The following is a 13586-nucleotide window of genomic DNA, read 5'->3' as shown; positions in this document are numbered from 1 at the left end:
TTAAAAGAAGTTTGCAACATGCTTTTTTGAAAGCAATCACTGCATTAATCTGCAAAGTGAGGGGACCGGCAAAATGGTCAGCCAGCCTTAGATAGAATGTAGGATGTTTGTTTGTTTGTTTGTTTGTTTTATTAAATTTCTTTGCCGCCCATCTCATGTACGACGACTCTGGGCGGCTTACGAATAGTAAAAATAGCAAATCACCAGACCATATTTGAATCCCCCAGTAACATGTCCTTGCATTAACCAAGATGAAGCTATAAGTTGGCAAGCCCTAGTTTTGACTGCTTCTCCTGTTCAGCTTCATTTGTCTTTTTTCCCATGCTTTTCGGTGTGTGAGTTATTATAGGAGGGTTGTGGGTAGTGAGAGAATTAAACTGTTCAGGTCTAAAGGGAGCTAGCTGAGCAAGTCAAAGCACTGGTGTTTCTAGCCCAGGATTTGGCATGGCTGGGCTGTTGATAAGTACATATAGTAAATATAATAGAAGAGAGCAGAGATATGGGAAACGGTGGAGCTTCTGCTCTCTCTTTCTCTCTCCAAAAGTGGATTGTCATCAGGATGCGTTCAGACACGATCTGCTCCCTTTGTTGATCTTTATTCCTTCTGGGTTGGGTCCCCCTTGAGCCTCGGTGGCCTTGATTTTGCCTGGAGCGGGGCAGAGGGAGACGGGAAGGTACAGAAGGTTTGCGTGAAAATGAAGAGAAAAGGGAGCTACCCAAATGGAAGGTATTTCAGAGAAAGCGACTGGAGCCATTTATTTATATAGCCGTCTTGTCTGAAGGAGTGTAGCACAGACCAACTTCAATATGGTCCATGAAAAAAAAGTCAGGGTTGCTTGGTGTGTGCGCGCTCTCTCTCTCTCTCAAAATTATTCAGGCTATGAATCCCTCTTGGAGACCCAAAATGATGGCTGATGGCTTTCAAATTAAAGGCCTTTTCATAAGGTTGGTCTCCAGCAGGTTTGCTGTTGACAACGGACAGGCCAAGGGTCTTTTTCGCTTTTATTTTGTGTATGCCAGAAGAGCGTAGAGCTTTCCATCATCCCCCAAATGCCTGGAAACTTCAAGTGACCTTTTCTGCTCCGTGCGTACTGCATTTGGGGCATTATCCAGCCTGCAAAGGGTCGACATCCCTGTTACCAAATTCCCTTGCAAATTGTAATCCCAGAAACTTGGTGTTGTGGCAGATTTAGGGCAATGGGATATTCTTGAGGCTGGCGAGACTTTATAGACAGGTGACACCATTCAGGAAAAGAAAATTCTGTCACTATCCTCACCCCGCAATCTGCTGTAAAGCTCAGTGATGTATGACGAGTTGCTAGAGAATTAATATTTTCCTTCTAGTGGCCCAGTTAGGAAAAAGACCAAACGGAGGGGGAAAAGGGGCACGCCGCACTGGGAGGAAATTTCGGTAAAGCAAACACAAACTTTTGGGGTTTTTTTCCTCCTTTTCAGTGCTTGTTTTTTTGTGGACATGTGGCTAAGTGGTGAGGATATTTTGATTAAATTATGAGGGAGTTGTGAGTGCAAGTGGAAAGAGAAGTTGTGTGTTAGGCATCAGTTATGGCCTTGGACCTTTTGGGCAATAGGAGTGGCTCAAATCTGGCATGTGGGTGGGATTTTAAAGAGAGCTAAATCAGAACGTAGAGGACAGGGGTGCTTGTTGGTGGATATAGCTGCTTGCCAGAAACAGGCTACTGGCATTCAAGCTTGGTCTCATCTGTTGGGGTTGTTCCTTTATATTCCTGAAGACTTTCTTCGGAGTTTGAATGCCTGAAATGCAAATACCCCCAATTTAAAGGACTTTGGATTAGCAAACTTTGGAGGCAACCAACAAAATTCTGGTCATACATAGAATCCCATCTGGAGCTACTGGACATTCTGCTTTGATAAATATCCCTTCCTCTTACTACTCTGTTAAACAGAGGATTTACCGTATCCCCATGCGTTTTGTAACTTCAGTTGGGGAATTAAAGATTCTTGTGCCATACTTGGCAGTAGGCCGCATATGAGAGTATGCTGGCGCTTGCTCTCTTCCTGGCTTATGTTCCAGTGCTCCAATGAACCTTTTGGGGTTGCTGGCACAGGGGAAGAACAGAAAGACCGTCCCAGGTTGTCACGAGGGTTAGTGAGTGTGCTTGCTGCCCTTCCTCCGTTCCCTTTTCTGCCCCAGCACCTCCATTTTATGCGGAGACCCCTCTCTGCCACTCTACAAGCCCTATCTCACTGGGGCCTGTGTGGCTTTCAGTGGCACCTTTGCGCTGCGAAATGCCTCGTGATAAATGGCTCCTTCCCCTCCCACATTTCCAGAAATGGCTTTGACTGTACAGAACGCTCAGTGTAAAATCCTATAGGTATCACCTGGCCTCAGGGCAAAAGCGGTTCTCTGGTGTCATTTGCCACATTTGAATAATGATAACAACAACAACAACAACAACGGCTTTTACTTTCTGGAGCTTGCTAATAGCACAGTACCTGCCTCAACAAGAAACCCGAAGGACAGCATTAAGAAAGCTCAGGCTGTCCCAAAATGTCTTTTGCCCAAGGGGGAGGAGAGAAGGAAAGCCAAATGTTAGGGCTGGTAGTGAGTTTGAAAAAGGCACTGCTTGCCGACTGCCAAGCATTTACTTTTTTTTTTTTTTAAACCATACAATAACCAAAGTTCTCTGGGCGGTTTACAGTGAAGCGTACCACAAAAATACCATCTGAGTAAAAACATATACAATCCAAAATAAAAACATATGAACTAGGCAGGTTTTGAGCTTAGTATGGTAAGTGTGTGTGTACTTGGCTGTTTGATTTGTTGCCAACAACCTTTAATGTTTTGAGTCGAGAAGCAGTGACATCAGTTGCGGAGTACTTGTGTAAATGGAGAAGGGCAGCAGACTTGGACCTTAGGAGGCTGCTAGTGATACAGAAGCCTGCAGCAGAAGATCAGATGGCTGTGTGTTTGTGTGTGTGTGTGTGTGTGTGTGTGTGCGCGCACACACACACACAGAATTAAGAAAGAGGAATTTTCCACTGCTTCAAGAGCACAGTGACTATTTTTTTCTTGGTTGAGGGGTGGACTAGATGACCTTCAGGGCTGCTTACAACAAAAGTTTTGTATAGGATGCTGAAACGGCCGTTGAAAGAGAGAATGAGTGAGAAGAAGTCTCTTGGTTTGGTGCTGGCTTTTCCATGCTCCAAAGGTTGTGATCTGAGCATGGCTGGGAGAGCCTTGAACTAACCTCCTCCGCTCCTCTTCCTGGAATGGGGGGAGGAAAAAAACGAAGCCAGAGCTATTTTAAGAATCGGATGTTCAGTTGGCTTGCCTGTAATTGCTTCTAGGAGAAAATGGGAGTGGAGCTGGCCACCAGAGGGGAGGGCTTTGCACTGAGCCCCTTACCTGTTAAAGCAGGGTTTCTCAACCTTGGCCCCTTTAAGATGTGTGGACTTCAACTCCCAGAATTCCCCAGCCAGCATGGCTGGCTGGGGAATTCTGGGAGTTGAAGTCCACACATCTTAAAGGGGCCAAGGTTGAGAGACCCTGTGTTAAAGCAACCAATGGCAAGAATGTAATTGATGGCTGGCTGGAGCTTTTAAATCTCCAGATATTATCCTCCCATTTCCATCAGCAGGGGTAAGGACTGATGGGCCCTGGAGTTCCACGTGCAGATCAGTATTGCCAGCCCCCTGCAGTTCACTCTCCCAGGAGCGATTAATTTTGCAGTATGAAGCCAAAAAGGTTCATCGTATGAGTTCTCTGGAGCAATTTAAATTCATTCACCAAATAGGGAGGGGTAATCTCATTGGACATAGCCAAGTTATTAAATATTATTTTAAGTTACTATTTAGCATTTGTATTTAAAAATGACAACACACCAAGTTGTATTGCCCTGCCTTGTCACTGCCTTCTTCCAGGACTTTCTCCAATTTCCCGGTTTGGCTTATATCTTCTGATTTCCTGGTGGTCTCCCATCCAAAGGCTTACCAGGCCTGACACACTGCATCGCTTCCAAATCCAAACAAGATCAGCTGCATGCTAATGGAATGGGAGGAAACACGAAATCACAACTGAACTATCTTTTTAAAACAAATCCGATACCCTATCTTAAGAGTTTTTAAAGTTGTTGTTCTTCTCCGCTGTTTTAGTAAATAAAAATAAGAGTTTTATTGCCTCTTGGAAGGATTTTTATTTTATTTTACTTTTATGTTTGCACATACAAAAGTCCACACATGGCAGTTTCTTTCGGTTACTCATACTGGTTGTCTCAAGAGTTGCTAACCATGCTGATTAGGAAAACAAGTGGGCTATTTTTTTTTTTCCTCCTAATCTTACCCTCCTTTTTTTTCTTTTTATTCCTAGTACTTGGATGGGAGACCACCAGGAGACCCTAGGCCATAGGCTAGACTGGGAAATTGAAAGCTCAGTCTGGAGGAATCTTTACCCTCCTCTGTGCTTGGCTTGACCTGAGATGTCTTTGTGCTGGGAAAGAGAGGCTGATCAGAGGTCAAAGACTTGAGTTAACCAAACTGGAAGATTTTTCAGGATGCTGTCTGTAGTCCTTTTATACCTGCAGGAAGGCTGACAGTTCTGATTTTACCACATCAAGGCCCAGCCTCTCTGGGTGATGCCCAGGCATGATGAGCGCAATGCGTGGAATGGTGGAAAGCTGCTGAGGGCCAGAGATGCCTGCTTGATCAGGTTCAGCATCTTATCACTGAACGTTGGCTTTGTTCTGCCTGGTTGCCTGGCAGGAATTCTTTTTTGCCCCAGGCGGGTGGCGTTTTCTATACAAGCCTGTACAGATTTACCACTTGCCTCAGACAGGGGGAAAAGGTGGAAAGAGAGGCTGGATGCTGTGTTCTTCTCTGCCTGCTTCCTTCCTCCACTGTCTTCAACCTAATATCGTTTCCTTTTCTTTCCACAACAGCGCTAAGAAAGGCTTCCGAAACAGTGAGAAGATGCAAGTCCACTTTTTGCTCATTCGGGGGATTAAATTGCTCCTGGGTATTTGTGACGCAATAAAACGAATGCAGCAGAGACGCCACCACTGACCCTGACATTCTAACATTTCAACAGACAGCCTGGGCCCAAAAACATCTAATAATTGCCTTATGATGCATTTTCTTTCTGCCTCACGTTCATATAAACCTCCCCGGGGCTTAGTCAACAAAGCCCTGGGGAGGCCTATATGAACTTGAAGCAGAAAGAAAATGCATCATAAGGCAATTATTAGACAATTGTTTTTGTGGTTAGACAATTGGTGTGCCCAACAGCCCCTCGTAACCTGTGCGCAGTGTAGGTGGCTTCCCTGATGAAAAATAATTTCCCCCTCTGCCCGTTGATTTTTGTAAAAGCGGGTCTGTTGCTATACCCCAACACAGGTTTTTTGCCCGGGGCGGGGAGCCTACTGCTTGATTTCATAACATAGGAATTGAATTGGTCACTTTGCATTGCAGCTGAGGCTCCTGAGCCGTACCTCTTTGATGGACTGTATGGATTGCAGAAGGGATGGCTTCGTTGGGTTGATAACAGAATCATTTTGTGCATGACAGCAAGAAAGAACATCGGGTGGCCGTGGGAGCTTTTTACATTATAGGGAATAGGCACAGGACAGTGGAAACTGCCTTAGAGAGATTAGATCAGTGTTTCTCAACCTCAGCAACTTTAAGCTGTGTGGACTTCAACTCCCAGAATTCCCCAGCCAGCATAAGAGTTGAAGTCCACACATCTTCAGGTTGCCACGGTTGAGAAACACTGCCAAGGCCTCATGGATGGTACAGAACCTCTGTGTGAGCACATGTCCCTGTCCCAAGATTTCCTTTGCTTGCAGAGAGGAATTGTGTGCACATGTATGTTTTTTTTTTCCCTGTGGCGTCAGGCCCACAGGTTGGGCTGGTGGGCACGCTCCTGTAGATGTATGCTTCCCATCAGTTGACGGGGTGGTGCACTCCCTGGCAAGGGGCATCATTAATAGCAGGGCACTTTCTGATAATCATGTATTGCTGCTTAGCCTTCCTCAAGGCAGGTATTTTATTTCTTGATTATTTTCCCCTCCCCCTTCTAGCATTTTTTAGCTCACTGCCATGAGTTACTTGGGAGGGGCCATTTCTCTGTTTTCCTCCTGTGGTCTGAGGCTTGGCTCACTTGCTTGATCTTGGCATTTGTGCACCTTTGGGGATCTTGTAGTTGAATGATGCCAATATTCAGATGCAGATATTCAAGGGAATCGACTCCATGCCGTCTTTTACCTGGGTTTTGTTATGTTTATCCAGTGCAAAGGCTTGATGTCTCCCTTTTTCTTTCTTCCTCCCAGGGTGGTAAAGGAAGAGATCTCGGATGACAATGCAAAGCTCCCATGTTTCAACGGACGTGTCGTGTCCTGGGTATGTGGGGTTACTTCTGCAAGACCATCTACATGTGTGAAAGACACAGTTGGGGTCTCTGCGAAACGGGACTCATCACTCGCCAGGTCTTGCATGCACCTGACATGTCTTTAAAAGGGAAAATCCAATCAGGGCAACTTTCTCCCCTCCATGAGACATGGGTACACACAAGAGGTTGCAGGCACGTGATGACTATTGGCTGTTCCCCCAGCCGCAGCTCTGAGATGCAAGTATCCCACGGGCTTCTGAGTTCCTTTCAGTTGCTTTTGAATTCTTCCATTCATTTTCAGACCTAACTGTGGTGCGCCCTCGCTTAGCCCCACTGCACGATCTGTCCACTGTGCATTCTGGATTCATCTCTAATTGCATTCGGTGGTTTGTGATTTTGTTCCCCTTGTTTGAAAGGCTGCTCCATTTTTCGGCTGAGAAGCCATGCTCAGCCACCTGCTGAGGCTGACTCTGTTTGCCAAAAAGCCCCTCGTCTATCTGGGGCTGTGTGCCGGCTGATGCAGGTTGCGCACAGTGGGTTGGCCATTGTAGGCAATTTTCTGTTTCATCCGCTGCAATAACGGGACGTCATTCCCCCCCCCTTGGGAAAACCCCACCTGATTCGCCGCTTTGGCACTGGTTCCTGATTGGACAAGAATGATGTCACACTTTCTTTCCCCATCAACCACGTCCCGCCATCCAGGGTGGTGCCCCCCCTGCCAGGCTATGGTAGATTTTCATTTTAATGTGCATGGTTCTTTCCCAGGTCTAGTGTTCTGATTCCGACAAATGGGTAAAATCTGTTCAGCCTTACGTTGTTCTGAGAAACAGCAAGGCAGGGGAATGGCTGAAAAGTGGTTGGCAAGCAATCCATCATGGCGTGGCAATGGCTTTATCTGTATGGAAGGAAACACATACCTTTAGCGGGGGGCCAGTTCTACAGAGGTGCTTTTGAGGAATTGTCCCTTAGAGCTGACTTTGTCTTCTACATCCTTCCCCAACCTGGTAACCTCCAGATACAGGTTTCCAACTTGGCCAGTCTAGATGGCACCAGGCTGGAGCAGGCTACATGTTGGATAAATCAAAGCACACACTCTTCTTGGTATGATTAAAATCCTGTGGAAGCTGTGTCTGATGTTGTTTCATTTTGATGCAAGATTTTGCACCTTGCACATGCCCAGAGTCCCTGCAGTGTGCCTTAGCTTTAGATTCTCAATTTGTCCAGCAAAGGATTAAGCTTTGTTTTCCAGCCCATTACAAGTTAGAATTGGCTGGCTTTTGAGATTTTTTAAAAAGACAGTTCTTCCCCATGTTAGAGCATATTTTCAGGACAACAAAGATTTTAATGGTGTGTGCTTCTGTAAATCAACAAAGATTTTTAATGGTGTGTGCTTCTGTAGAATCTTGGCTGGCTAACTTCACTGCTCCCAATCCATATATTTTTCCCTACAGCCCTAGAAATTTTTTATCTGCTCTCACTTGTCTTGTTAGTCTTTTAATGAAGACATCATTTACACCCTCCTCAAAAAAACCACCTGCATTGAATCCTCACTCTCTCTTGGGGAAGCATTTTCCTGTAAGGAACCTAACAGGGAAGAAAAAAAAAACACATGTAGCATTTGCATCTTTCCTTTGATTTCTCCCTTCCCTCCCTCTTTTAATTCATGCAAACCTTTTCATCAGCAAAGATGATGCCAGAGGGGTAGATAGTCCCCTGGTATTTCCCACCCACCCCTCTTGTCAATCCATCTCTGTGACATTTCTTCCTGATGAACATTTTCCCTGCAGATCAGCTCTGGGAATACCAATTTTGTGGCTTCTGTCACTGGCAGGTTTTGCCTTTAGTATTCTTTTAGCATTTCCCCAGTGGCTACTTTTTCAAAGTTGGGGAGAGGAGGGGTTCACTGATATGAGAATCATGCAGCTATTTTGGGACTTCTGGGGAAGAAATGGCAAACTGAAGACGGCTCTGCTAAAAGTGAAGCCAATGACTGCAGCAGAACGAAGGGCCGGCGAATATACCGGCTATTTGTAATTCTTCTCTGGACAAGGAAAGGACTTGAGATCGCCCACAAGTGCTCCAGACAGTTGCTCCTTGTGAGGAGACGGCAAGACAGCAGTCTCCAGTGTGTTTAGAATCTGGGAGACAAGGGAATAGCCATCTTGCTCAAACCACGGTTGGTGCCTTCAAAAGGACACTGGGTTCGCATACTTCCTTTTCTAAATGCTTTCGGAAGTTGCTTGTTAAATGCTTTTCAGCTATTAGGAACCTTGGATTGACAAGTTTTACAGCACCAGGTGAGTTTCCTTCAATCCTTAGCGAAAAGATTTAAATACAGGTTTGACTTAATTTTTTTTTTAATAAACAGCAAAAGGGCAATTAGAACATTGATTTTGGAAAATTACAAATGGACTAAGGGTCCAGATGGATTTGAAATAAGGTTTTGAAATTAATTATAAGAATCCTTCCCATGGGAAAATGCTGTTGCTTTGAATTCTTTAGAAAAAAAAAACACCAGGGTAGGATGGGACTTTGAAGGCTGGACACTAGAGGGAACCAGAAGGAGCTAAAGATTACAATTAAAGGAGAACAACACTTAAATTTGACTTACCAATATAGAATGGAGCAAAACGCTTTAACATTGGATGATATTTTTGAACAATGGACCCAGAAGTTAATTTTAAGAGTGTCTGCCCTTATACACAGACTGTGTTTAAAAGATGTTATGGAAAAGGAACAAGTTTTACCGGACAAAACTGAGACTGATCTGAAAGTGGATATAAAAATGACAGGTTACAAGAATGACATGGAAAAAGATGCTACGCTGGATATGCAAATGAAACCAACTGATGTCTTAATAATTAAAAGGGATGTACAAATAACAAGCCAAAAGAATGACCTGGATAACTTTCCTATATTGGATTTACAAAAGAGACTTGTTAAAGCTTTGAAGAATTTTGTGAGAAGGGACAAAGAAAAAATGAAAAGAAATCAAGTTCTAGGACATTATTTGAAGGGATTAAAGATCAAGGTTGTTAAAACTAAAAGGAAGGAATATAAAGTTGGTGTATTTGATCCAGGTTAAAATAGGTATGTTGTTATCTCTGGTGACTCTTAATGGACTTTTGCTGATCAGGACTGAATGGCAAGGCTTTAATGATTTTTTCATAGACAAAGAGATATGGGAAGATCATTCGTTACATTTTAAGAGAAGGTAGTAAGTTATTAAAAAATTTTATACTTGTGATGATGGGAAAAGTCATTTCTTTATCTGTTTTCTTTTTCTTTAACTATATTCTTTTTCTATTTTTTTCTTTTTTGCACTGTTTTTTCTTTTTCCTCTTTTTAGTTTGCATTTTTATCTTTTTAATTGTAATGTTTAATAAAATTACTATATAAAGAAAGAGAACTGTGCAGCTATTTTGTGCTGAATTTGGGGGAAAAAATAGAACCTCATTATACTATGAGCCTTTAAAAAAAAAAAGGCTTGTTTGAGAAAGTGAATCTGTTACTGTGAGACTGTCCTGAGGCTGCAAGAAAAAACAGACCCAACTGGGACCCAGAGTAGCTTTGAATACAGTCCTGATTCTTGCTGCTGGAGGACCAAAATGGCCCACTGGCTTCTGTATGCATCACCTGCAGTTAGAAAGTTTGGATTTCACTAAATATAATTGGTTAGTATTGGGGTTGGGCTGAAGCCAGGATGGGCAAATCATCTTTTCTTCTTTTTCTGTCTAGCAAGCCACTCAGGAAGAGACAGATGGCTCTTTTTAGAAGTCAGGATAATTGTTAACGGCACTTTTTTCAGATTAGGTTGCGGGCCAGAGGTTGCGTACCCTTGGCCTGACACCCTCATTTCATTCACCTCCTTGTCTTGCAGCTGGTCCTGGCCGAGAGCTCACATTCAGATGCCGGCTCGCAATGTGCCGAAAGCCACACGGATCTTCTTCCTCCCATTGAGCGAACCGGAGGCATTGGAGACTCTCGCCCCCCTTCGTTTCAGTATGGTTCTATTTGAAAATCACAGAACTTGCTCATTCTGCTGCAGTGTTTGAAAGCAGGCAATTTTAATGTGTGCATATTTTCCAGAATTAAAACTGGAAGACGTGGGATTCTGTGGAAGTTGTTGATCTCTCAGCTTCCAGCAGCTGGAATGGCTGATGGTCAGGGGAGATGGGAGCTGTAATCCAGCAAAAGCTGGGAAGGCCTCAAGCTCTCCGCTCTTTGGTCTTCTCCCTGAGACACTGGATTTTTCTGTGCAAGGAGTCATCTTTTTAGAGAGAAGAATACACCCGTTGGAATGTTTCCTATTCAGTTGACTGTCTTAGAGAAGGCGTTGCACGTTATCAGATAGAGAGAAGTGAGCAAGAATTATATGTAATCATCTAATCAGAAGCGTGTTTAGATTGTAAGAGCCAGTGTTAACGCAAGTTGTGTATCCTCTTGTGAAACTCAGGTTTTGAAAAAAGCTGGCACCTTTGGCTGAGTGGCTCTCCACATACACAGAGTATTTTTACCCTGACCAGAATATTTGTTAAAATTTCTTAAGCATGTATTAATGGGGTATTGCAGGACCTTGTTTTTAAACAGCATCTTTTATTTTTTAAAAAGTCTTTGGATGGGGACTGGTGGTCCTGCGGATATTGTAGCTGATCGACATCTGCAGGGCCGCTGGTTTCTTATTCCTATTTCAAACATGTTTTTAAACAGACTACAGTTTGGCCTGTCTTCAGTTTAAAGAGTGGGAAATCCTAACCAAGGGTGAGCCTGAAAGTTAAAAAAAAAAAAAAGATAAAAATAAAACAAGGAGTGTGACACTTAGAGCTGATAAAATCAGGAGTTCTGCTTCCGGGATAATCTCTTGACTTTTTTTCCCTGTCCTGGGAATGGGTCACACCCTGTATAGCATTTCCGCCCAGGAAAGTTAGAGAGCAGGAGACCGCAGTGTGCTTCAGCCCTCCTGCTTCCTTCTTTTGCAAGGAAGCTTCTGCCCTCTCCTGGCTTTTCCCTTGCATGATTCAAGAAACTTTTATAGTTTCCCTAATGTGCATGTGAACTACTGAAGGCTCTTTGGAGTCTGCCCACCACATTCACCAGAAGACAGGCTGATCCAGTCAGCAGGCTGAATGTGCTGTGCAAACCCAGCTGAACGGCGGCAGTTAAAAAGACACAGTCACTCCCCAGAAAACCCAAGTTTCAGATCTGTGCTCCTCCCAGAAGCTCATCTGCAGCCTGCACCCCACTTACCAGACCTCACAGGCTTTGGTTGGGATAAAATGAGCAGATGAAAAATAACAGAGATGCCACTTCTTGGGAGTTGCGTGGGGCCAAAATGGAATTTAAAGCAATTGTTTGCAGTCCTTTAGGCCCTGTGTGCTAACCAAATAGAAACCATCTATGAAGCGCCTTTTAAACAACAATACAAAATATCCTAGAAGCAAAATTAAGGTCAGAAGAGTGAAAGCCGCTGGTATATCCCCAAAAGCTGCAACAGTGTATTCACTTCCATTTAATCCAGGAACTCATTTTGCTCAAAATAAATACCTTTCCCTTTTGTGCCTTTGTTACTTTTCCTACACAAATGGACTTTGGTATTTGTCTTCATATATTCCTCTTGGCATATATCTGGCCTTGAAGCCTGTCCAAAATTTATAATGGGCTTTGTAGTAGGAGCGCTGAAGATTTATTAATCAGAAAGAGTCTGGTAGCACCTTTACCGACCGACACATTTTATTAAAAGGCATAAGGCTTTTGTGAGCTTGTGATGATGAAGATTTATTAAAGGTCACCGTATAAATGGTACAGCCTGGCTTAGAGTGTGCACCACATTTGATGCCATCTCTTCTTCCCCTTCTCCAGCCCGAATGCCTCAAGCAGCCGAGATGGGCTGGACAATGAAACAGGAACAGAGTCAGTGGTCAGCCACCGGCGGGATCGTCACCGACGGAGGAACCGAGAAGGCCATGAAGATGGTGAGTTGGTTCTTCTCCTTTGCCTCTGAGCCATCCCTTGGATTGGCCCGCATTTCTGTTTTGGAGCCCAAAACACAATGCTGGGAGGGTTTGCAGAGAAGAACCAGGGTCTGGGTTGGAACAGGAAAGTTTTTAAGATGGCATTAAGTTTTTCAGACGAAGGTCTGAAGTGGCGTCAGCAAAGACCTGCTCCCAAGATACCCACAGAGTCACGTGGTGACTGCAAGCAAACTTCCCCATATGATCTTAATAAGCATGCAAGTTCACATAGAAAGAGGTGCTGCCTAAACTTTAAAAAATACAGAACCTCCTTTGAGTTGAACTCCTGGTGACTTCATGGTCCCTTCTATGTTGTTTCCTTGTCAAGATGATGGAAGTAGCTTGCTCATGTTTTTGTCCCGGATATTTGTTTAACTCCCCACTCTCACACCCTGCCCCGTGATTTTCTGGCAGTCTGCCATCTCTGTGTTAATCCGGGCTGACCCAGTCTACCACCAAAATCAGTGGCAAATGGCCATTTCAGAACCAGAAGGTGAAACAGCATGCAGTTTAGGATCCCCACTATTCTCTCCTCCCTGGATATGTGTGGGTGCATGTTTTGGTATTTTAAATATTCCCCCAAGATTTAGAGGGTGTTCTATGTCAATTCCCCCAGCAGACAGGTCCTCTGCAGCCTTAGCAATGAATGCCAGGATTGAATTTGAGCTACAGCCCCTCTCAAGTGCCTTGCAGTCTGGGATTGCTGGCTTGCCTCTATTGCTGGGCTCCCACTAATGTGAGCGTGTTACTGTCTGCTTGCCCACCGGCCTCCTTTTGTGAGAATGCAGGCAATGTCAGTACGCAGCCAGGGAAACAGGCCTTCTTCTGAACTATGCCCTCTGTGGTTGTCTTCATGCCCTTTTGCCCTTTCCTTCTTTAGAGGGGGTCGTACTGTCTGTGAGGCATACAGCTTTGTTCTGTAATGCCAGTCTAGGTCTTGGGCAAGCAGATCCTAGCATAAGACTGCGGGAGGGGGCAAAATCCTCCTCTGCAGAGAAATAATTGCTCTGACAGGGAGTGGGGCATATGGAAAGAAGCCAGAGATGGCTGTGCTTTCCTTGTGTGCCAAAATCTGCTTTTATCCCTGTTTGGGGTCTAATTAAGGGAGCTTCTGTCTGTGAGTTTGGTGGTTTTATTTCATTTTAATGGAAGCAATATGCCTGCTGTCACAGCGGGACTGAGGGACGAGTCCCTTGCCCTGGGTTGAAACAATA

General features: G+C 44.3%; 1 protein-coding gene across 2 annotated transcripts in view; it reads left to right on the top strand.

Moving 5' to 3' along the window:
- The window catches only part of DVL1 (dishevelled segment polarity protein 1), a 52481-nt gene that overhangs the window by 17068 nt on the left and 21827 nt on the right, over positions 1–13586 (top strand). For both annotated transcript variants that reach the window (XM_063317689.1, XM_063317690.1), the window contains exons 2-4: positions 6303–6372; positions 10242–10363; positions 12221–12333. In XM_063317689.1, the coding sequence (XP_063173759.1) occupies positions 6303–6372; positions 10242–10363; positions 12221–12333 (305 nt within the window). The remainder of the gene's footprint in view (positions 1–6302; positions 6373–10241; positions 10364–12220; positions 12334–13586) is intronic.

This window comes from Candoia aspera, chromosome 18, assembly GCF_035149785.1.
Source record: "Candoia aspera isolate rCanAsp1 chromosome 18, rCanAsp1.hap2, whole genome shotgun sequence".
Classification (NCBI taxonomy): domain Eukaryota; kingdom Metazoa; phylum Chordata; class Lepidosauria; order Squamata; family Boidae; genus Candoia; species Candoia aspera.
Note: the sequence above shows the minus strand (reverse complement) of the source record. Positions and strands in the feature narration are given on the sequence as shown.